The sequence below is a fragment of the Scomber scombrus genome, chromosome 7 (genome assembly GCF_963691925.1).
Source record: "Scomber scombrus chromosome 7, fScoSco1.1, whole genome shotgun sequence".
In the NCBI taxonomy this organism is placed as follows: Eukaryota; Metazoa; Chordata; class Actinopteri; order Scombriformes; family Scombridae; genus Scomber; species Scomber scombrus.
This window is the reverse complement of record NC_084976.1, coordinates 18,296,270-18,321,708: the sequence shown is the minus strand read 5'-3', so window position 1 is coordinate 18,321,708 and position 25,439 is coordinate 18,296,270. Positions and strand designations below refer to the sequence as shown.

Genomic DNA, 25,439 nt, shown 5'->3' with positions numbered 1-25,439 from the left:
ATCATGGACACCCTGTTGTTAGAGGGACAGCGCACAACAGTGCATGCCAAACTTCTGGCTTGATGAGCGGAGTTTCTGTTCTGCGGGGGAGCTTGATTTTCAGAGACGCGCTCCGGAGTCAGGAGCGGCGCTGACGGACTGTTTTACACATTAGTTATGGTTTAATGACTGAACTGTGGCCCCTTGTATATGGGACAGGTGCAGGATTTTCACGGACAAAACATGGGTCACTGAGGAGTCAATTACGTTTTTTTCACTAGTCTTACGCGACAATACAACGTATCTTCTGTTCTATCATTGAAATATATCTACTGAGACTTTGAGAAGCGCAAAAAACAAAACCACGGAAAACAATGCTCGTGTCGAATATATATTTGAAATGTTTTATCTCTATTTAATAACTCGAGACTGCTTTTAAACGAACCAGTCCTGAAGTGAGCCAACCCTTCCGAACACACACACACAGCAGACATGCCACTGCAGCGCCGTTTGACCGGAATTTACGCATCTCTGGGGGAAAGTTGGGAGAGCTGAAAAGGTGTGTTTGTGTCGTGGACGCCGATGCACTGCATTTCCACCAGCTCAGGAGAGACCACTTTGTAAACAGAGAAAAAATAGAGCAGAGACTCTTCTTTCATTCGTTTTCATAAATGGAGCTGCGTAAATACCTGTTGTGCCTGGAGTTCATCCTCTTTCTTAAAGGTAAGAACTAACTTAGCCAGTTTTTCAGTAGAATTTGGGATTTGATTTTACTTTTATTAATTTTTTTACATTTCCAAAGTTCATTTTTTGTTAAACATGTTTAAAATAAGATGAAACTAATGAATGATTATTGGCAAATTGTTCATGCACTGACCCTAAAGCCTAAATTGTGAACTTTGTAAAGTCAACATCATGTCCATGATTGATGCGTCTTCACTGCCCATTTGCTCTCCTGCCCTCCTTCACTTCTTCACTGGGTGATATGGACATTAACCCCTCTCAACTTTTGCACTTTAACAGACAGGCATGTGTGAATAATAGCATCACACGTGCCTTCCTGAGTCCCAGAGAGCTTTGTTCTGTGTGACAGTAAGCGACTGACCATGAAGACATTCCTAACATGATTGTAAGGAGGACAGCAACAGAGAATGCATATTATAACATATGGCCAAACTGCATTTGCCAAACAGATCAAAGGCAGAGGAAGTTGTGCGTGGATCCAAGAAACTGACGGTTCCTGGTTCAATGTCCGGGTCTTCACTAAATTTATCAGTGATGTCGGTAAAGAGGAAATATTTCATTTGCACTGGAGTCCTGCAGCTACCAGAAAATGTTTACTGTTGGGATCCATCAGGGATACTTGCATATATCCTTTGCCAAAAGGTTACTGGTTCATCTCCTCTTACAGCTGACATGTTATGACCATGGCAGCTGCGTAACTCAACCTCAGCGGCCCTATCAGCCATTTCCATCTCTTAGACTTGATGTCTAAAGTTCCCCCTAATAAGGTGTCTCCACCATGTGTGTGTGTTTCTCCATGGAGCATGAACATCAGGTCCCCTATGGTACTCATGTTTGCTGTGTGCTCACACACCTCATTGAGTCATTCCTGCTAACCGGCAAGAAACCGAAGAAAAAGACCATTGTTGTCTTCCAAAACTGAGTGTTTATACAGCAGATAAGCAGCGGTTTAACTGCACGCAGCCATGAAATAAATTGAGATCAATAGGCTGAGAGATTATGTCGTGCAAGGCATGTTACCTGCTCTCAATCTCACACACAGACTCTAATCTATAGTTAATCTGTAGATTGAGATGTTGGCATTGGTGCCACATTTTAGATTGTAAACTAGAGCGCAATTATACACTGTACATGGTGCTAGTTTTCATGCAATGCAAAATGCTTCTGGTCCAGAAGCTAAGGAAGTGTTGAGTTCACTGACACCACACACATATAAACACATACACAGCAACTTATTAACACATGCCAGCTGCCAAATGTTGCAGGCGCTACAGATTACCCCCCATTATCTGTTTAAATCAAGCATAACTTAACTTTTTCACTGCGTTTAGTTTGTGTTGTAGCTTATGTGTGTGCATAAGTGTTCTTGCATGTGTGTGAGAGTTTTCTGGGTTGAACTTGTGTCATACAGAAACATGTAGGTGAGTGAGTATGTGTGTAATGTTAATGGTTTCAGCAGAGCTCCCCTGATGTGGTCAGCAGGCATCCCATCTCTGTTACACTCTTCTATGCTTTACTGAGATGTCGAACACAGGTGTGTGTGTACATGTGCGTGTTTTTCATGTGTGGCCATTCATACATTCTTGCTATTATTCTCCCAGCTATCTTCCCTCTTCTGTTTTTTATTTTATTTTTTACCCTCCCATCATTTGCTACAATTCATTTCTACTCCCCCCTCTTCCTCTTCGTCCACCCCCATTCCCCACGAGAGGGTGACAGAGATGAGAACAGAACACGATCGAGATAATGGAGAGAAAATCTGTGAAATAGGGTGAGAAGAGGTGAATGAGGGGGATGCATGGGAAACATTGTGAGTCAGTTTAATAAAGATGATAGAAACAGACAGTCCATCTGTACTGCAGGACATTTCACAAAGGTGCTAAAGTCAAGGGACGTCAATCAAAAAGACAGAAAACCAGAATCATTTATGTTAGTCCAGTTAAAACAACTCACATCACTGTCTGTGCATTGCTGTAAGTTCTGGTATTTTTTCTAGTTTCCAAAACATTGTAGTGTTAAGTTAATGTACATATAGGCATTGAAACTCAAAAACAACCATACACATCCAGCAGCGGCGGTAGCGCCCAGAGACGAACATGTGGTTGAGACAATCTGGACCCAGTTTGGCTTGATAAATGTTTGCAGCCAGTTGTCATGGTGATGGGTGGTCAGACGGGCTGCGGTACAGTGTCATATATAAACCCAAATGAAAATGGAACCAGAATAGAGAGGATAGCAGAGGGAAAACGGAATGATGGCACCGTTTGGGGGAATCAGAGGGACTGAGGAGAGCAAGGGGGGGCCTTGTGGTAGAGTTACAGTGCTTGTGTGTGTTTATATATGTGTTATAGGAGAGGGGGTAAAAAAAGAAAGGGGAAATTTATGGTTTATGAGAGAATGAGTGAAATGGGAGGATGAAGGAGAAAATCAGTAGCATGGGGTGGTTATCAGAGGCCTGGTTTGTTGTGGAAAGAAATTTGGAATCGGAGAGGGTGGGCAATGCCGCCACAAGAAAAGACAGACGTTTTTACAGCACCAAGTGCGATTGAGCTCTGGTGGGAGAGAATGGGAGAGAATAACTTGTTAAAACAAGGCTGGATAGATGGATTTTATTCTTTGTGGCCATAAAAATTGAAGCTTTAGTGTTGAGAATTACTCCTATACTTGCCTACGCACTGTTCCCATTGGTGTATTAAACATCTGCGTAGAATCAGAGAGATGGCTCAAACTCATCAGAATCACTTGAGGTTTGGATGTAGAAGTACGGGAAGCTCACACAGATCTGCAAGATGAGCAGAAAGTAGTTGGAAGCTGCAGTTTGTCTTTATAGTTGGCCAGGAGATGATGCAGACACTCCCACTATGGCCAGTCATTTTCATTGCAAGAAACAGAAGAAAACATGACTGACAAAAACAGCTGCAAGGAAAAGTGAAAGAGCAGGTAAAAGAAATTACAGTATGTGAGAGAGACTGGAGCAGAGATGGAACAGAAACAGCGAACATATCTAGTTTCCCTCTCAAAGCCAAGTGGAAGCCCCCTCTGATTGGCCTGGCTGAGGTTACTGTCTGTGTGAGCCAGTGTGTATTTGTGAGAAAGTATCAGTACACAAGTGTGTGAGTAGCTGGTGTATAATCACTGCAGCAGTATTCTGGCCCTGTTCCTGTTCCTGGACTACTTTTCTCTGTTGAAGTCACTATGTTATGTACAGTAGGAGAGTTACTGTGGATTTGCTGCCCTGGATGCTGCTAAATTGTCATTTATTTTGAAACTCCCCCTTTAACAAAACACATTCATCACCCCCTGCTTTTCAGGGCAACAAATAACATACAGTAGATACACAAATGGGACAATTTAAATACCAACTGTCAAGAGTAGCACAGTGTTTCTGAGACTGAAATAAAGATAAAGATAAAAGATAAAGATTTAATTTAGGTGAAGTTCTGTAGCTAAGATAGTCTACTTCTTTATGGCTGCTGACAACAGCAGCAAACACTTCTACTCAAAAAGGAAATAATGTGGATCCTGTGGTCTCCTGTGAGAGATGTATATCTTCTTTGATTTCGTGATGGTGTCCCCCAATATTTTTTTAATAAAATATTACTCCATCATCTGCCTACATAGCTGCAGTCTCCTTCGATACAGCAAATCAAATCTAGACCATAAGCAGAGCAGACGGTCACACTGAGCCTGGCAGCATCCTGCTACACAACACAAGAGCCACAGACTCTGAACAGCAAACCACATTAGCTGCCCTGCTAAAGTGTCCTTCTTTTCTGACTTACACACATGAACACATGTTTTGTCATGCTCCTCAGCTTGCTGAACCAAACAAACATTCAGCGGGGAAAGGTGCACTGACATCAGTTAGCAGGCTAGATTAATTAAGCTGATTAGCTAATTAGCTATTAAACTGCAGCACATTAAACAGCTGGTAAACATACCTACAAATTTCACCTTGGTCCAGTTAATTAACCCTAAATGTATCACAGATATGTCCTCATTTACTACAATAATTAATTCAGTTTCACTTATAACCTGCCAGGAAACATTTATGTAGTTGTACAATAATTTAACTTTATATATTTTCTCTGGTGTTATTTAGGCTTTCCCTGTAGGTTGTGAAAAATTACGTTCAGTTTCACTCATGTTGCCAGTTGGGGTGTGTTTTCACGCTCCAGTTTAGACATAAATGCTCACAACTCAGTAACTGTCTGACTACCATGTTGCAGCTCTCTGTCCTCTCTGTGTCTCCCTTACCTCTCTCTCTCTGTATGAAGGGCAGGCTTGTGTGTCATAACAGGAGGCTCACTATACTCCATAGTTTTTCTAACCCACACCCTTCCCTGCCTTGCCTCTTCTCTCCCCTTTCCTCTCTCTCTCTCCCCTTAGACTGAACTCCCTTTTTCCTCAGAGGTTGCCTTTGGTCACTCTGTTTATCCATCTTCTAACCCCCTCCCAACTCCCTCTCCCAAAACTGAGAGGAAAAATAATTATCTGACTGCACTGTTGTTACTGTAGTTACTACAGTTGTTTACTCACAGTCTCCTGCTCCATGTTTTGCATGGTTTTTACAGATTTTAACGGCCGATAAATATTGTTTTTGCCAATTACTTTCAATTTTGAGTACTTTTTAAACCCTTTAACATCCAGTTCTAAAAAGTAGCTCTAAGGTCAAGGTGTCACATACTGTATACATTCTGTATTGGCTTGTTCCAACTTCTTACTGAAACTATATGTGGTATACAGTGAGTGAAATATAAGAATCTGTGTTTGTTAAGTGTCCAAATGTCCAGGACTTGGAAATGTCTTAGAAATCAATTTGTACACATTTCCGCAAAATTTTGTGTAATTGATTTGGTACCTTTGGAAACTTAAGGGTCTTCACTATAATTTTTGAATAAGGTTATGTGGGATTGAACAAAGTTTGACTGTAGTGCATGAGTTTTTAATCACTGATCCACTGGTCATTGAGTTTTAAGGGAACACCAATTATGTGTGCTAATTGTTAATATAAACTTGTCTTTTTTTGTCATCTGTTTAATAATCTTTTTGTTATGTCTTCCAGGGTTGTGTCAGTGTTTCAACATAGATGTAAAGCATCCACGCATTTTCACTGGTCCAGAGGATGCTCTGTTTGGCTTCTCTGTTTTACAGCATGAATCAGATGGAGAGAAATCGTAAGTTTGTGTGTGAGAATGTGTGTGTGAAAGAGAGACAAAGAAAGTGACACAAATAATTAAACAGTCATACTTCTTACTCGAAATTGGATGCAAGATGATTTTTTGATAATAATAGACCGGCAAAATGTTACTCTGTTGAAGAATGCTGGTCGGTGCTCCCTGGGACGGGCCGCCCAACAACAGGAAAGGAGATGTGTACAAATGTGTTGTGGGGGAGGAGAAGAACTCAAATTGCATCAAAGTGAATCTAGGTAAGAGACAGGGATTACCCTGAAAATGTATACATCAAATTTATTTGGTACCTGATGCTAAACTGGTCTATCTATCTGTCAGGTGAATCTGCTCTCCAGAACGTATCTAAAAACCTGAGGAATTCTCACCTGGGAATGACTCTCACGCCAGACTCACCTGATGGCTTCCTGGTATGTCGCCTCCACTCTGCAAAACAAGGCTTTTTATTTTTGCCATGTGGCTACTGGGGTTGTGTGTGGGAGCTGGAAGGGATGTGGTGAGACCAGGTGGTGTTTGTTTGACAGAATATGAGTGAATCAGCACCGTTGGTGTGTTTTTATTTTACTTAAGATGTAACCACGTGTGGTTCGTTGATCCCTCACTTCCTGGATACCTTGTTGAGATTCATACGCAGATTTACAAAGTCCTGCACAGAGACTGATTATTTACCTAACTATGCATCAGAGATGTTTAAAATCATTTGGGAATAACTTAAGTCAAGTCCCAAATCTTCAGAAGCGAAATACATGTTAAAGTAAGGTAAGTACTGAATGTCCACAATTAAAAGGTCATGGCTTTAGGACGCTTTCCTTTCAACAATGTGGTAAATAGTGTTTTTTAGATAAATAAAACAAAGCCCCCCATTTAAGCTATCTCAGAAAGTCAACCTGAGTTCACTGCTACACTCTTCTGTCATACTTCCTCTACTGCAACATATATCCAAAGCACCCTTTTTTGTAGTTATCTTAATAGATGATTAAAGGAGAAATAAATGATCAATAGACATCAGAATAAGATAATTTTTTTGTTGATCAGTCAAATCAAATCAAATCTACTTGATTAATCGTTACGGCTCTAGTTCATATAGCTTCTCAAAAGCCATTTCCCCTTGTCCCCCTGGCTTCCACCTGGAGGCTCTGAGTCTACAGTCCCTTTGGGGGGAAGTAATTATCGTCACTCCCCACTCCCTGCTGTGCTGATGTTTCCTTGACGGGAGTGAAGAGATCAGAGCCTAGATGACAAATATCAACAGTGAACATATTATGCATTCACATAATAATGTCAGTTGACTAAACGATACTTTCAAAGCATAGGGTGAGTAATTAAATATGCAAAAAGTGTGTCTTTGCATTGCATCTTATTTATGTTCCATTTTTGTGAATGTACCAGGGACTGAATGTTTTAGTTCTCATGCCAAAGTAAAAAAGTCAAATGTCAGTGCAGTAAAGTCTTAATTCTACTGCTCTGATTGACACACACACTTATACTTGTATTGCTGTTGCTGTCTAATCCTGATTTCTCCAGTTCAGAGGCTTCTGGGTTACAGAAAAAATACTGTGTGTGCTTGAGTGTGCGTAAGTAAGTGTGTTCAGGATTCTGTTTGTGTTTGAGTCTATGTGTGTGTGTTAGTATGTGTGTGTGTGGGTGTGTGTTAAGAAAGTGTGCTTGCGTGTTCTTGTGTCTGCCAGGTTTTTACTGCTACTTCGGGTGTGGAGTCGTGTACAGTTCACGAACGCTAGCCAACGTAGCTTTAGAGAGAGAGAGAGAGAGAGAGGGAGAGAGAGAGAGAGAGAGAGAGAGAGAGAGAGAGAGAGAGAGAGAGAGAGAGAGAGTGTGTGTGTGTGTGTTTATCTTAACCCCAGTGGTCAGGTCTATAACAGGAACGGAATGCGTCTCCGGCCCTTTGTTAATGACAGACCTACCAAAAGCCATAGCACCTCTCTCACTTTTCTCCATCTTTTCCCTCATTCCTTTTTCTCATCAATCTCTCCATCCCTTCTTCTCTGCCTGTCTGTGTGCCTTTGGATAGACCCATCTGTAATGACAGGGCGAGCAAAACCAGGATGTTTCTCTTTCTCTCATTATTCCCCCATTTCACCCCACTTTCAGTCTCCGAGCTGTTTTGTCTCTCAGCTCTGTGCATAAGTTTCTCTTTTATCTTTCCGGCAGCTCTCCTCTCTCCGCACTCTCCCCCTTATTCCTTCCTCTTGGTATGAAACCCAAATAAACGGCATACTTTGAAGACAGAAATATTTTAATGTGATACCCCACCACCACCACCCCACTCGGCCCCACACCCGCCCTCCTTCATTTAGCACAATCAGATTTAAATTGCTTTACTGGTCTGGTGTTCCAGCTCTGTTAAACCACTCATGACAACAGTGACTGCCAACATGTCAACAATAGTCCCCCCCCCTTATTCTTCTGTCCCCCAAACCACACTATTGTAGTTTTTCCATGACTTACTCCCTCTCATGACTTGTTTTCTCTTTGCTCCTTGCCTGCTCTCGTTTAGTCTTTTTGTCAGTGTCTATACGTGGGTCACCCAGCCACATTTATCTACATGCTCAAAACCTTTCATAACAGTCAGACAAACTCAAATACTTGAAAATATAAACTGCACAAATTGACTGTTGACGCTCCTGAAAAACAGATGCTGATGAATTGGTGTGCATGTGTGTTTTGGCAGGCATGTGCCCCTCTGTGGTCCCAAGAGTGCGGTACGTCTATGTTCAGCACCGGCATCTGTGCCTCCGTCAGTGATGATCTAGAACCAAGAAAGACCATCGCTCCAACAGCACAAAGTAATAATATGTTTGCACACAAACACACACTGAGGCAAAGACACATGTTACACAGGCCTGATGTAGCCAACCAAATATTTTTAAACTCCCACATGTGCCAGGATGCTCCACATACATGGACATCATAATCGTACTGGATGGCTCCAACAGTATCTACCCCTGGTATGAGGTCCAGAACTTCCTCAGCAACATTCTCAGCAAGTTCCACATCAGCTCAGACCAGATGCAGGTAAAACTCCAAATCAATGTGTATTTGCACTGCCTTTAAATATTATTTACATTAGTAATGGAAACTTGTGGGTTTGAAATTGAGTTTCATCTCCCACTTAAATCTCTCGACCCCCCTTTGCTGCCCAGAGCAGGGCTGGGGTTTGCGTGCAAAGTGTGAGCAGTGAGACAAGCTTTGAGTGAAAACATGCTCAGAATGACAAATGTAAAGAATCAGTTGGCAAATATGAACAGAATGAATTGCTCTAGTAATGTAAAGGGACATGAGCCAGGCTCGCTTGAGGTTGAGGAGGAGGGTTGAAGTGGATCAGGGGACATTATTCTGGGCTAAACAACAAGAGGAGTGAGAGGGGGTTTGGGTCTTGAAAAGGGAGGGTGGTGGGGGGTGAGGGGTAGCAGGCAATGTGAGGTGAAGAGGAAATACCTCTGGTTTTTGAATGAATTCAAAAATTCCCCAAGTGCAGTGTTTGCTTTAAGAGCTCGATTGGTACTTAAAGAGATAGCTCTACCCAGAAACACAAGTCTCAGATGTTGCTTTCCACAACTACGTGCCAGCTCAATCGTGAACATGTGGCATTATTGCAATGCTTGTGTGTTAATGTGCGTGTTCGTGCATGTATATTCAGGTTGGTATACTGCAGTATGGCGAGGTAGCAGTCCACGAGTGGTCCCTGAAAGACTACCAGACCACACAGGAGGTGGTCGAGGCCGCCAAGAACATCAGCCGGCAGGAGGGACGAGAGACGCGCACTGCATATGCCATCCAAATGGCCTGGTAGGCTTGTCAATCACTGTTACCTCACTCTTATTGGCTTGCTCGCTGGAAACTATCTGGCTGTTTAGACATTTGTGTAACATTCTTAGAGGTTTTCTCTAAATATATCATTGTATAATTTATAGTTGTAATGACAATCATTTCTGTGTTCTTTAGTCTGTGCCTCTTTCTAATGATATACTCCAGGATAATCCCATCAGGCTGCTTTTGATTTATAACATAGCGTCAGACTTAGTGTCAGACAATTTTTTAGATTTAACAATGTAACATGGAGTACTTAAAGCTGTTTTAATCAATATTTTATGTCCACAGTCCCACGAAGCTTTACACAGCTTTTTAGTGTCTTTTATATTATTGTTTTGGTTTAATGGCCCACAATTTAGCTGTTTTGGTTCACTCTCACCAAATTCTCATCAAACATGTTTCCAGATGCTGTGTATGAAGGCAGCTGTTTCAATGGTCCTAAAATGCTGTGCGCTCTACCAGCAAAGCACACAAGAGCAGACAAGGTTAGCAACTAGCAGCTGAACACAGAACATAGGAAAATAGGTGGTTCAATCCCCGGCTCCACCTGTCCACATGTCGAAGTGTCCCTAGGCATGATGCTGAACCCCAAAGTGCTCCTGATGGCTGCGCCACTGGTGTGTGAGTGTGTAAATGTTCCATTAAATGAGATCCAGAAGAACAAGTTGATACCTTGCATGGCAGCCTCAGCCATCAGCATGAATATGTGCGTGAAAGGAGTGTGAATTTTGACATGTATTGTAAAGTGCTTTGAGTGGTCGGAAGATTAGAAAAGTGTTATGTAAGTGCAATCCATTTAACATTCACAGTCAAGCATTTAGCTGCTAAAGAGACAGATTTCTGCATTAGGAGTTAAAGAAGACCAGAATTGAGCTGAAAGGGGACTAATATGGGGTAAATATGGACTTTAATAGGTAGACACAACAAACACCACTGCAAATGACTGCTAATGTTGCTTTGTATCTGTTAGATGTGTAAATAAGCAACAGTTTGAGAACATATTTGCCCTAAAAAACCTAATAATATGTCAATGTAATGTTTACAGTGTCTAGTGGGGCCCCCAAATCTGTTGAAGTTTAAGTGAATTATGTTATTCATATGTCTGTATAGTGTTTTTGGAAGTGCAAATAATCTTATCCACAGTTACTACGAGCAATATATAGATGATAAAATCATGATAAAATGTGTAAACTATCTTTAGAACGCTCCTTTAACTTACTCCTGACCATATTGTTACACAGTCTGTCATCACCTTCATGACTTGTCTTAATAAAATATGTTGGGGGTGTCTCAGCCGGTAACCCAAGTCTAAAGAAACAGCTCTATAGGTTGAGGGTGAGTGACTGAGTGCAAACCTCTTAGTCTTAAAATATCTTTTTAGATAACAAAAATAAAATTCCTGCTTTATTAAAGTCATACCCACATAGAGCACCACACCCAGGCCTGATGTGTGGCCATGACCTCCATCTTGGAATGTGTCTGTTGGAGAGGTGTTCAACTTCTGCACACACACGCACACACACACGCACTCACACGCACACGCACATGCACACGCACACACACAAACACACACAGGCACACAACACACAGGCACACACAGATAATTAGTTCCTGTTTTCTGGTACATTTAAAGGTAAAAATTAGAGAGGTTTAGAGGAACACTTTAAAGGTAGTTGAAAAGCAGTCACTGGAAAATGGAGCCAGTAAAATAGTGTAAATGTGGTCTTAAAACATCAGTGACGGGAAATCCAGACAACCTTACTACACACTCTCTCCACTCTGTACCTTTTACTGTTGCTACCTTTCCTTGTCGGATGGTGAAAACACCATCAATAGATTCATCGGTACTCATTACAGAAAAAAGAAGATTTAATTTGAATTTAATTTCAGCTTTAATTTGATATCAAGTTTATCAGTTTATTTAAACATATGCACTCTCACTCACACATACACACACAGATGGAGAGATAGCAGGGTTGGCACAGGGCAGGAAAGTGATGGGGTAGGAAAACAGCGAGATTAGCTGAGCTGGACTAGCTGGCTGCTGGCTCAGCAAGGCTGCAGGTGTGGCACAGTCTGACCCAGCCTGGTCAGCCAAGTAGCACTCCTACAGCTGTAAAAATATACACACCGACACGTACAGTACACATAGGCACTGCTGAACACCTACACACACACACACAGGAGCTCGCTCATTTACACTCACAGCCACTCAAGCATAGTCATGTCTTTATTTCTATACTTAAAAGGTCAACATTGACTGCATTCATTCCCTTACCCACAAGCTTCAACTTTCAACTTTAACCCTTGCTACCGCATGTTTGACCTTTAACCTTTACCCTAACCATGTCCTTATTATATACTTACCCCTAAACTCTAGAACTTAGCTAAAATAGGCCCTAAAAGAACAGGAGACATGCAAAACATCCTCTCTAGCTCTCTAGAGACTTGTTCTCGAGTTGCACTTCGGTCACGAAAACGAGGACCCAAAAGTTGACTTCATGACTGCACTGCATAGTCCAAATTACTAGAGACTTGACAGTCTGGGACTTCTGGGAAGATGGTGAAATAATTGTAGTTTTAGCTCACCCAAGTCAGTAGAAAATAAACTCACCAAATAACTTGACACACAAATGACATAAAATTGTATTGATGAGTGAAGACACCCAAGTCGAAAAAAAGCTTAAGAACAAATGACAGGGATTACAGTATTAATTAATATTACAGTAAGAACTGTGAACATAAAGATAAAAAAGATAAAGATACATTTATTGATCCCACAGTGGGGAAAATTAATTGGTACAGCAGCTCAAAAAATAGTGATATAGAAAAAAACAAACAAACAAAACAAATATATACAACAATAAAATAAAAAAACTAAATAAAAAGACCCTAAAATGCAATTATAACATATATATATATACAACAATAAAATTATAAACTAAGTAAAAGGAAATGAAATGACCAACAACACAACATGGAGGTATGGCCACACAGGTTGATTATGGAATATTTTGAGAAGGCATAGATTGACATTTTGGGAAATACACTTTTACTAAGCCGTATGAGAAGATTGACACAACTCATGTTTATACAGGAAATAAAAAAAGAAAAGGAAATACTTGACATTGTTAAAAAAAAGGAATAAAAAGTCCACTGATTCGGCTGAAACTGATATGTTGCATGTAATGGGTTTGAGCTAAGCTAGCAGTTACAGGCTGGCAAAATAATACAACGTCACAGATCAGTAAACAAAAGCAATCTACATGCACCAGTTCAAAATCAACAACTTGATATTACTGAGTTCTGTGAAAACATACCTGCAAATTGATGATCTGTCTCCTCCTCTCCCGTCCTGTCTTCTACATGGACTTCAAACCTCCCTCTCTCATTTACTAACTGATGTCGCCAAGCTGTCACTCTGTTTGAGGCCAATACATATGTGTATTACATTTTTCAGTGTAGGTCCCACCACAAAATTCAGCTCAACAGCAAGCAAAACTTTGGGATCTGCAAACAAACATTTTTGATTCACATTTTGATCACAAATTTGAAAAACCTATTCATTTTGATGGCATAATAAAGATGCAAAAGTAACTCCATACTCTGCTTGGAGAAGACTTGATCTCAGCTTTAAAAAAAATAGTGTTGCTCTCAAAGGAGGAACTTGAGAAATATACTGACCCCCACATTGCTCACAATATGCGCGTGTGGACAAAAAAAAGTGTTGCTTTGGACAAAAAACAATAAAAGACTTGAATTTGCTTATAAAAGGTTGACGTAACTTGACTTGGACTTTACCTCAAGGATTTAAAACTTGACCTGAATTTGCCCCAAAGCATTCAAAGCAGCTCTGCAGTCACACACTGAACACCGCAAACACTGGATGACTGGATTTAAAGTCTGCCGCACAGACAGGTACCAAAAATAGTAAGTATATTTTGACACTTCCTGTGCAGGAGGGCACTGTGTAATGTCGACATGTCAATGACAGTAAGGAACTGCAGAAGTTACCATAGCAGTGCAGAGTAGATGGCAGACTGTTGCATCAACATCAAACAACCATCTACAATTGGATGAGCCACTGATTTTAGACTGCTCCACCCGTCTGAGACACACAGAGTCACCCACCCACACAAACACACACGCACACACACACACACGCACATGCACACACACACACACACACACACACACACACACACACACACACACACACACACACACACACACACAGACCGCTGCACTGTGTCATTACCACACTGCTGTGACTCCATAAAATGGGTTGTAAATACGATCCAGCCTCCCAATTAGCTCCACTCACTTTCTCTCTTCTTTCATCTCCCCTTCCCTCTTTCCCATCTTGTTGTTTCTTTCATCTTGATAAATCTGTGCCTTCTGCCTTTCATTTTTATTCTTTCTTCACTTTTTACCTGTTTATGTCTGCCTTTTCATTTCTTCATCATTTATTTCTCTTTTCCCTCCTCTTTTCTTTTGTTTCTCCCTCTTACTTCAGGTTTTCTTCACTGTATAAGTCACACAATCTTACCACATCAGAGCAGGATTTGCACTTCTCCGTTGTTTGGCTTCAATTTAGTGTATTTTATCATTCCTTTAGTGCTTTCATGTTGCATTCCCAACCTCTTTTTCTCCTTTTCAGCTGTTGCAGTTGTTATTTCTGTTCCTCTCCCTCTTCTATAGCTAGTTTTTCATTCTTTACAGGCTTCTTGTAGGTTACCTTTCTACCACATGTCATTTCTCGTCTTTCAAAATCATTAAATCTTTAACTCATCACATTTGTTTGTCTCCTTTATTTTCCTTCCACTCCTCTCTTCTCTTTTCCTCTCTCCTCTCTGCACCCTATGTAATTTGCAGACTGCATAGGGGGAAACGGTTGTTTTTAACTCTGAGTTGCTTGTGGCTGACCACAATGTTATATTTAGGCAAGGGCTGGAGTTAGGCCTGAAAATGACTGAGTTCACTTGCAGTGACTACTCTCCCCAGTTCTGTGTGTATGCGCATGCATTTGTGTGTGTGTGTGTGTGTGTGTGTGTGTGTGTGTGTTTTGGTCTGAGGCTTACCAACCCCATTGAATGCTTAAAGCAGGTCTTACTGAGAACAGGTTTCCTGCAGACAAACAGGGTGCGGCTTTGGTCTGTTCGTGTGTGTTTGTCATTTAAGTTTCCTCTCTGTATCATGGCAAAAGCGGATGGGAATGCAGAGATGCGGTCGCTGTGTGCAGTGACACATGGATGCTGCATGCGATGACCAAATAGAGTCAACTGGCAGCTAATGTATGTGTGTCAAGTATGACTGATAAACATAGTTGTGGAATGGTCCAGTTGTGATGTGGACCATTTATATCGTACTTGATGGGATCTCATATCCAATGTCTCAGTGTTTCACTAGCTATTCATTTTCTCAGTGAAGCACTTGAAATTGTATATTATTTTATAGGTGGTGCTTATTTGATATTTTAGGAAACCAAATGACTGGAACTGCCTGGTATCCTCCCTCTCCCTCAGGCCCTTTCACTCCTTTCATTTTGCACTCTCTCCTTCATTTTTCATTCTCTCTAGTTTGCTAGTCTGCCTCGATTCAAGATTTTTGTTTTTAGTAAAGCAGTACGACAGAATGAGAATGTGTTCTTTCTTTTCTTTGTAGCACGGAGGCATTCAGTGCTGAGCGTGGGGCGAGAGAGGGCGCCACCAAGGTGATGATCGTAGTGACAGACGGAGAGTCACATGACGGGGAGGAGCTACCAGACGCTCTGGTGGAATGCACGAGCAGAAACATCACCAGATACGCTATTGCTGTGAGTATGTACAAGTGAAGCCCACTAGATACGATGGTGGGTCATTCTGCCATAAAGAGAAATTTAGTTTGAGTATGCCTCGTAATGTTAATTCATTTTGATTTTTCTACTATGAAAAGAGTAAAACTATTGTGGGAAACACACAATCAACTAACCTACATTATCAACAGGGTGTGTCAAGCATACCTGACATTCCTCACACAGAAACTGGTACGAAGACCATACTTTCACTCAAGCAACCACACAATACCACCGCCACTCTACCCAAAAATAACAGTACCAAATGAACCCCTTGGGTCAACTAAAATAACCAAGCGGGAACAAAAACGCTACCTTTTCAGCCCCACCCGCCCCCCTCAGCAGACAGAAACACACTGAGCGATGCAATGTTTTTTGTGTCAGTGGGGCAGACAGACTTTGGTGGCAGGGCTGGTTGCAGACCTCTCCCTTCACCACAAGAGAAGCTGAGAAACCTTAAGACTCCACTAGAACCAACGTGGAGAAGGAGTGGCACTATAGACATACATGAAGATCAGATATGCTGGCAGGCTTTGGATGGAGAAGTTTAGTCTAGCTTTGAAAACTTAGCAGTCACAATGTTTGCATAGTTGATAACTGAGGTTTGAAATATCATAATATTTTATTAGTAAAGTATAAAATCTATCTAAAACATGTTTTTAATTATGTGGTTTGCATGTACTTTGTTGCTAACCACGTTTTCGAATTTCATGTATGGGAGCCATAGTACTCAGGATGTTTCTCCTGCCTCTGGAACAACAGACCGTTGTGTATGATCCGGATCCCAACAAAATGCTTTTCTTCCTAATTCTAATAATTCTGGACATGTTGGGAAATTAACTACATTGTCAATTACAAAATAATGTGTTTTCTCACTTACATCTTGTAGTTTTAAGCCATGTTTATTTTTGATAAGTTTTGAGATTTTTGATTCCACACCAGCAAAACATACATTCTTCGTTCGCTTTTTTGTACGCATTCAAAATTTACATTTAAAATGTCAGAACAGGGGCGCAGCTTACTGGTTGCGATACACCACATAATGGCAACAGTCATGGTTTGGTTTTGTCTGTGGACCTTTGTTAGTCGTCATACTGTAGCCTACCTCTCTTTCTACCCCCATTTCCTGCACTCTCCACTAAAAAATAAAGGCAAAAATAGCCCAAAACCCTTTCTCCTGTATAAATAGTCAGAGTTAAACTGTTCCATGTGAGGTTTGTGGATTGTCCAACGTTTTCTGGAAAGATATATTACTGATATGTGGTTGAATTTTTTGTGAAATGTATTTTTTCAATGCTTTGAGCACTAGAGATGAAATTCCATTCACCTCGGTTGCATTGGGATGGAAGTAGAAATTTCAGATACGGATATCTGAGAAAATAAAGCAGCAGCAGGGAGAGGCTGAAGCTTAGCAAACCGTAAATTGTGTTAAAGCATGTTGTTATTGTAAAATTACAGTGGACTGCTTAAATAACCACTATAACTGTTTGACATGTGCACAACAGAATTCCAGGTCAACAAAAGTTTAATTCAAGACAAGGTCGCAGACAGCCAGAGTAAAAAGGCAGGAGGTAGAGCACAGACTGTAAACATAGCCCTGAATTTAAAGAGAAACTAACAAAACTGGATGAAGAGAGAAAGAGGTGGGTTTTGTGGTCTAGTGTTTGTCTGAAAAATCAAAGTGATGACAGGTAAGTACCACTTGACAGAGCAGCCATGATTTGATGTTGCTCTCCATGTTGCTGCTGCTGCTAATGTGTGTAGGTTGTGTCTGTGTGAGTAGTGAAAATGGCTCACAAGGGAGGGCAGAGCATTCAAAACAAGAGCACAGTCACTGCAGACTGTGTTTTTTACATCAGTGCAAGTCAGGAGGTAGAAGTGTGTGTTTGTGGGGGAGCAGTTTATGCCGAGCGGTGTAATCTACACTTACATTTACTTATTCAAATACAGTTTTGTTTCCATAAATCACTGAAACCTGGATATGTGCTTTACATTTTAACAAGACGTATCCCCATTTCTCTTTTCTGTCTTTTCTATTATTTTCATAACTATGTTAAAGTCAGTTGTCAGCCTAAGTAGAATTTCTCAGTCTATAAAATCTTAATGTACATATTTATACATAGATTATCTTCATGTTACACACTACACCCCTCTTCGAGTCTCCCTCCCTCCGTCTCCTACCCTTTGAAAACAGAGGATTTCCTTAGTTTGCTTGGCAGCCGGAGTCACAGGGGGACTTTTTTGGGTTTGGTTTCTTTAGTGGAATTTTCTCATTTGTACTTCAGGTGTTAAGCCATAGGCCACTTCTGCATCATCTTTTCATCTCTCAGCTAGGTCTGTGCTCTTCATTAACAAGTCTTTGGTGGCTCCCATTTCCTCTCTTCTTATGCTTTCCAGTCAATTTGTTGCCTTTTGGTACTCCTTAATTACTAGTAAATTACAAAGGCAGCGACATAGCTGCAAAGTGGGTATATTTTCATTTGAATTCTGCTGTACCCTGTCAGCAAACTTCAGGGTCTCTACACTGGGGTGGTGCTGGCTCTCTCTTCCCTCAGACTCTATCATGTCTCTATCTTCACTGTCCCTCTGGAACATGGAGAAGTAATTGCTCTGATAAATGCCAAAGTCTGTGTTTATGCTCTCAGTTTTTTGCTTTCATCCCCCTTTTTTTTGCTTCCAACTTAATCCCTTAATGTTTTATTGGTGTTGTCTTACCTGTTTATTCATTTATTCCTTTTTTCAAAACTTTTTTTTCTCTTTTTCCCATGCTGGGCTCCAGGTTCTGGGTCATTACATCCGTCGGCAGCAGGACCCTGAGACGTTCATTAAAGAGATAAAGTATATTGCCAGTGACCCTGACGACAAATACTTTTTCAATGTGACCGATGAAGCAGCGCTCAATGACATCGTGGATGCCCTGGGAGACCGCATCTTCACTCTTGAAGGTATGTGGTTGAAGGATGGAGGCTGAGGATGAATGAAAGATACACTGGTTTAAAAAAGAAGAAGAAAGAAAGCCAAGTGATCATTATTTAGCTCAGCAATGACGTCAGCTGTTGAAAACCACATGATTTGAAGTAGGGATAACTTTAAAACAACCCACCATGTTTTATGTATAGCTTTGTCACATGATGACATATACTGCTGGTCACAAAAAGCAAAAGCATAAAAATTCAGACATTTATTGTATGCTTTATATCTAGTTTGGATATTTTCAGTCCAACCGTCCGACCAAGTGACAGTGTTTCTTTAATTTCAAGTCATTGTAAGCCTGTATTAATACCAGGAAATTCTATTTTAAGTTATAAACATAAACCACGAATTCTTTGCATTAAAGAATAGGTCCACAATTTTTCAAGTCCATCTTAAAACAATAGTCAGGTGCCCAAATGAATATTGACACAGGTTTTGCTTGCTGTTATCATTCCCCCAGTTCATACTGTCTATTAAACGATTCCTTCGTAATGTGCTTGCAATGTAAGAGATGGTTAGTCATATCAAGTGGTTATCTTCCACATGTTAAGTCTTTTTTAGTATAAAATTCCCCCTTTGTGTCTCAATGGACAGTGTTTTCCTGTTCAGCTGCAGTGGAAGGAGAGGAACAAAAAGAGAGAATTTGACACTAAAATTAGTGTAACTACTTGCTTCAGACACACTTTTGAATATCTTTTTGTGTTAAACGAGGGAGATTTTGTCCCCCATCACTTATATTTGAAGTGCTTTATGAAAGGATCATTTAATGGTTAGTATGAACAGGAGGAATGATTCCAGTAAAAGCCTGTTTCAGTGTTCATTTGGGCTCCTGACTATTTGAAAAAATGAGAACATGTCCTTTAAAGCACAGATGTTTTGATGTCAACCAGCGCACTCTTATCAAGTCATCATTATAATAAATTCATAATGAATGAATTTAGCAGTAGTAGTTATTTTATCATATTATAGGAAACAACTTCATCCTGAACTTAAATTACAAATATAATATGATGAACATTTTTATTTGGCTCCCTGCTTACAAAGTGATTAACACTTCATCATACTTTTGTTTATTTATTTCATTTATTAAGAAAGTTTTAATTTGTTAATTAAATAATTAATCGACCAATAATAAAAATAAGGAAAGAAATATGAGGATACCAAAACTGGAGGTAGTCTGCCTGAGAAAGAAAAGGAAAATGAAATAAAAGGATGTGAGTTAGGATTGCTTTTGCGTGAAAAATAAACTGTTTCTCCTGCAGAGAAAGCAACTATCACAATAGAACAAGAGAGAAAAAGCTGATGAAAAGTGATGCCACTGCTAAATGTTAAGGGAACTTAGAGAGGAAGAGACAGGAGGAAATGAAAGGGTGAGGCATTTCTGCCACCTGTGGTCTTCAGGGGTAGTGAGGGTGCTAATGATGCCATCAAGATCTGGTCCCGAGAGGGAGAGGAAGGAAGGGAGGAGGTGTGCAAAGAAACATGATGATAAAGAGCACTGACTTCTGTCCACCCTCAGGCACGCTGGGCTACAACGAAAGCACTTTCCACATGGAGATGTCTCAGATTGGCTTCTCCACGCACAAACTGGATGTAAGTCCGATCTGTAGTTGTTCATCTGTTTGTTGAGTGAGTCTGCTTTTCATTTGTGCATCTAATCCTTGCACCGCTCTCTCTCTCAGGATGGCATTCTGTTTGGGATGGTGGGTGCCTATGACTGGGATGGTGGAGTGCTGAAGGAGGGGACCAACGGACGTATCATGCCACCCAGAGAGGCTTTCGAGAGCGAGTTCCCACTGGAGCTCAAAAATCACGCTGCTTATCTCGGTACCCAGATATTACACCACTGAACATATTGTTCAAAGTGCATTACTAACACAGATTACTGTGTAGTCAGAAACCAAGTTAACACATATTAAGGTTACTCCGAATAAAGGACAGACATTGTTGTGTCCTGGAATGATGTGTTACTACATGGTATAACATAGACTAATTTGAAACGTCTGTCTTCCATGGTGGTGCATTCATGTGTTGGTGGAAATCTCTGACATGGAAGCCTTCAGTTTCTTTGACAGACCCCTCTGCACGTGCACCTCATTTAACTGAACGCTTTTCCACTCGGGTATAGTTACTCTAAACGCAACCTGTGAGAGCAGGTAGTTTGGTTACACTTAGAAACTTGGAAACTACAGTTGGTTTGTAGTAAATGTGTAGTAAATGTAGTAAAAATTGTAATGTGATATTAATGATGATAATGACAATGATGATGATGATGATGATGATGATGATGATGATGATGATGATGATGATGATGGTGTGTGTGTGTGTGTGCAGGTTACACAGTGTCATCTGTGATAGTTGGTGACTGGAGGAGGCTGTATGTAGCCGGGGCTCCTCGGTTCAAGCACAAAGGCAAAGTCATCCTGTTTGAACTCAGTAATGACGGCGATGTCAACATTGTACAGGCCCTCAATGGGGAACAGGTAGAGTCCCCTCTCGTTAGTATGTGTTTAATTATTTGAGCAGAAAACAGAGGGAATCCTATTAGTCAAAGATTTAAGCAATGCCTCCCCCTACTGGCCTTAGCTGAAATAACATGTTTCTGTTTTTTAGATTGGATCTTATTATGGCAGCGAGGTGTGTGGGTTGGATATTGACCAGGATGGCATCACTGATGTCCTTCTGGTTGCAGCTCCAATGTACCTCGGCTCAGGAAACAAGGAGGCCGGTAGAGTCTACATCTACACTCTCAGCGGAGTAAGAAAGCAATTTAATGGTCATTCTGCTTATTCTGGATTATTATGCAATCATTATGAAAATACAAAACATTTATCAAATTCTTGTTAGGTCCTTGTAACAATTTTCCTCAAAAGACTGATAATATCCCTTTTTAACCCACTGCAGTATATCCTGTTACCTATAACTCTTTCATCCTCCTTGCCTCTTCTTTCTTTTTCTCCCAGGAGGAGGTGTTTGTATCTAACGGTACTCTGAAGTCAGAGGAAAAGTCTCAGGACGCCAGGTTTGGTTATGCACTGGCAGCCGCTCCAGACCTCAACCACGATGGCTTCACAGACCTGCTAGTAGGGGCCCCACTGGAGGACGAACACAGAGGGGCAATCTATGTCTACCACGGTGATGGTATTTACATCAACCATAATTTTAAACAGGTATTTGCCATTTTCTCTTACAACCACAAGCTCACTGAGGCATTTCAGAATTCAATCAAACTGACTTCTGTTTTCTCTCTTAACTTTTCAGCGTATTCCGGGGTCATTGATTTCCTCCTCCCTGCAGTATTTTGGCCGCAGTCTGAGTGCTCGGTTGGACTTGGATGGAGATGAGCTAATAGACTTGGCGGTGGGAGCACAAGGCAGCGCTGTACTGCTCAGGTGTGTAGAGAGGAAAGAGGGGCATTTTTACCACTGATTTTATTTTATAGCTTCAATCACTGAGAGAAATTTGAAGGGAGAATTTAACTGGATAAAAGATTAAATTAATCACTCAGCTAACTATGATTTCCTTTTTTTTTATTAGAGAAAGTCTTCAATTTTAGGTTAGAAATCATTCACTGGCTGCTACATTTATGCAGAATCACATGGCTAAAAATGTAATTCTACTTTATTCTTGACTGTCCCCTCTGTCCCCAGCTCTCGAAGCATAGTCCAGATCAATGTGAGTCTGTCCTTCCAGCCGCACTCCATCAATGTCATTCAAAAAACCTGCCAGAGGGGAGGCAGAGACTCAGCGTGTCTCAATGCCACCGCCTGCTTCACAGCCGTCTCCCGCTCCCCCGGACCACGCAGCAACAGCTTTGGTACAACTCTTCATTCTTTTGTAAACTTCCAAATTCTCTACAATGATAAACTGCAAATGAGGGAATTTTCCAGCACTCACCATCTGTCCTGACTACCTGCTTTCCTTCCCAGAGCTGTGGGTGTCGGCCATGTTGGATGACAGGAAGCTGTCTGCACGGGCCCTGTTTGATGACAGCTCCCACCGACAGACTCAGCTGGCAGTGCGAGTGCACACAGGACAGACTGTCTGTTACAAACTGCCCTTCCACGTCTATGTGAGTGTTTGTAAGCACACCACATACACTGTAACACAAACACATACACCAGGGCAGACTGAGTGAAACTTCACTAACATTTGTTTCTTTCACAGGACACAGCAGATTACATCCGTCCAATTAGCTTCTCACTGAGGTTTAAGATCAACAACACAGAGAGTGGTCCGATGTTGGATGAGGGCTGGCCAACCACTGTCAAGAAATATGTGAGTGAGAGTGGATTACTAGCTTTCTTATTGCATCACATTTATTTTCTCTGTTCCCAGTGTAACATGCTTGCTTTCCTTCTTATACCCTTCCAGATCTCATTCTTTAAAGACTGTGGTGAGGATGACGTGTGCACAACAGACCTGGTGCTGCAGGCTGATATGAACATCTTTGGCACAAGGTACTGATCTGAGACTTTCCACTATCCTCTTTTCTTTTCACACTAATTTAACAATATGAGTTGTTATATTTTCTGTGAGTTTTCACTGTGTTTTCTCCACAGACAGAAGCCTTATGTGATTCGCAGCCCTCGTAGGCGTCTGGCGGTGGAGATGCAGCTTGACAACAGACTGGAAAACGCCTACAACACCAGCCTGACGCTGCACTATTCACGCAACTTGCACTTCTCCAGCCTCAGCATCAGGGTAAACCACAAACATATACTCCTAACACATGCAGCACCATGTGAAACAAACCCTAGACATGTATCTACATGCACACAGCCTCTCTCTTCTTTTATTGTAGGAGGATGCCCACTTTAAGATTGAGTGTACAGCACTTGGCACCAACAGCCACTTGTGTAATGTCAGCTATCCAGTGTTTCGCTCCCAGTCAAAGGTAGGTTCACTGCCGAGGAAATAGCTCCATCATTCTCTCGATTGGGCCAACTCATACTTTACTTCCTCCAGGTAAAATGTGTCACTTCAGCAGACCGTTCTCTTCTTTGCACGCAGGTGAACTTCACGTTGGAGTTTGAGTTCAGCTGCACATCTCTGCATAATCGAGTCCAGATGAAGCTCATTGCTGCCAGGTAAAGCAGCATTGTCTTCATACACCATGCACAGTTTACAGATACTGAAAACTTCAATGATAAACGCTAATTTTTATTTTATTTTGGAGCTACAAGACACAGTCAGGCTCCTCAGTTTATCCATTGGGTTCTCTTACAGTGACAGTGTGGAGAGAGAGGAGACTTTAGGGGACAACAATGTTCAGCTGCAGAGTTTTGTTCAGTATGAACCAGACCTATTTGTTAGCAGGTATGTATGTACAGTATACGGATATTTTAGCTTCTCTCTTCTGTTTTTTTGTGTTTTCTTGTATATTTACATGCTGTTTTTTTGTCCTGCAGTGACTCTAATTTGAACCGATATGAGGTTCACCCCACTCGGACAGTGTCAGAAGCAATTGGACCAGAGTTCTACACTCACCTCAGGGTAAAGATAATGCAACACATTGGCTTCAAGTTTTGTGAAGCTATAAAGTCAATGGTTTGCAATCACTCTAAAAACAAGACGAAGCAAAATTAGCACATTGTTTGTTTGTGTTTGCAGCTGCAGAATCTCGGCTGTTACTCTGTGAGTAATCTGGAGCTGAGGCTACTTCTGCCCTCTGTGGCTGCAGGAGACCGAGTCTTCATGACTGTCACTGATGTCTTTTCATACAACGTGAGTAGCTCTTTTTCAGTGTTTGTAGCTCTTTGTGTTAGATCATATCTGACAAATCTGAATCGCTCCGTAGGCTACAGGAGTGAACTGTAGCATGCTGAGTGATCTGGCCCAGCTGAAGGCCAGACAGAGAGACGTGCGACCCCTCCACCCTGAAGACATGATGCAGAATGACATACTGGTGAGTCCCCGACGGCACAGCAGCTACTGAACAATGTGCAGCATCAGCGTATGTATTAATGTGTGGTTTGCTTGTGTGTGTGTGTATCCACATGTCTAGAACTGTAGCAGGTCGTGGTGTACAGAGGTTGTGTGTGAAGTCCAGCAACTTCTGAAAGGCCAGACTGCAATCATTCGTGTCAGCCGCAGAGTTCACGATGATTTTTTCAGAAAAGTGAGATACATAACAGCACACAGCTCATTTCAGCCAGATTCATCTGCCCTATGAGACAAAGATTGCTCATCACTTCTGTGTCTCCTTCTGTAGGCCAAATACAAGTCGGCAAGGATAATAGGTGTCCATCACCTCGCAGCTCAGGAGACTAACCTCATCACTCTGGGCACAGGAACAGTCTGGAGAGAGGTAAGACTATTACAGGATATAGAACAGCAGACTGGGAATAACATTTATTTTTTTCTAATCTCTCCCTGTGTCTCTCTTTTCATCTAGACTGTACTGGAGGTGCTGAAGGGCCGAGCAATTCCCATCTCACTGTGGATTTTGATTGGTAGCATCATTGGAGGTTTGCTGCTATTGGCGCTTATCATCTTCATACTATGGAAGGTATTTTCATGTTAAACTTAACTTCAATTTCTTTAAGAAAATATCAGTGTTATGGACAGAATATCAATTTCAGTCTCATTTTTCATCAGCTTGGGTTCTTCACACGCAAACAAAGAGGAGAGGATGAGAACCATGAGGACTGAGCCGAGCTTTTGCTGCCACAACGTCATTTCATGACGACTACCAGAGTCCACTTCTTTCCAGGCACAGAGATAGTCCTGGGACCTGACTCAAGACACAGACACAACAGGGACCTCCAGGACCAAAGAGAGCACCATGAGGGTCCAACAAAAATGCACTACCCACTATTTCCAGGGTTGGGAGCACTTATGTAAATAATCTTTTTTTAATTTTAAGGAAAAAACAAAGTGTATTA

General features: G+C 41.3%; 1 protein-coding gene across 1 annotated transcript; it reads left to right on the top strand.

Moving 5' to 3' along the window:
* The first annotated feature begins 583 nt into the window (after positions 1-583).
* Positions 584-25,217, top strand: itga10 (integrin, alpha 10). The gene is made up of 30 exons (XM_062423378.1): positions 584-702; positions 5,789-5,900; positions 6,045-6,154; positions 6,237-6,325; positions 8,605-8,719; positions 8,821-8,948; positions 9,574-9,722; positions 15,411-15,561; positions 18,359-18,524; positions 20,072-20,145; positions 20,235-20,379; positions 20,887-21,035; positions 21,166-21,309; positions 21,516-21,722; positions 21,814-21,944; positions 22,203-22,369; positions 22,482-22,624; positions 22,720-22,830; positions 22,927-23,012; positions 23,115-23,256; positions 23,357-23,449; positions 23,566-23,642; positions 23,782-23,871; positions 23,964-24,048; positions 24,166-24,279; positions 24,353-24,460; positions 24,560-24,673; positions 24,767-24,862; positions 24,950-25,063; positions 25,153-25,217. Exons 1-30 carry the CDS (start codon positions 651-653, stop codon positions 25,204-25,206), a joined length of 3,516 nt encoding a protein of 1,171 aa, XP_062279362.1. The 5' UTR covers positions 584-650; the 3' UTR covers positions 25,207-25,217.
* Positions 25,218-25,439: the final 222 nt, after the last annotated feature.

Bases quoted from the DNA above. Each gene is read 5' to 3' on its own strand.
- itga10 (XM_062423378.1), top strand. From the start codon at position 651: ATGGAGCTGCGTAAATACCTGTTGTGCCTGGAGTTCATCCTCTTTCTT. The intron at 6,326-8,604 runs GTATGTCGCCTC...GTGTTTTGGCAG, and splicing joins ACTCACCTGATGGCTTCCTG to GCATGTGCCCCTCTGTGGTC. The intron at 23,257-23,356 runs GTAAACCACAAA...CTTTTATTGTAG, and splicing joins TCTCCAGCCTCAGCATCAGG to GAGGATGCCCACTTTAAGAT.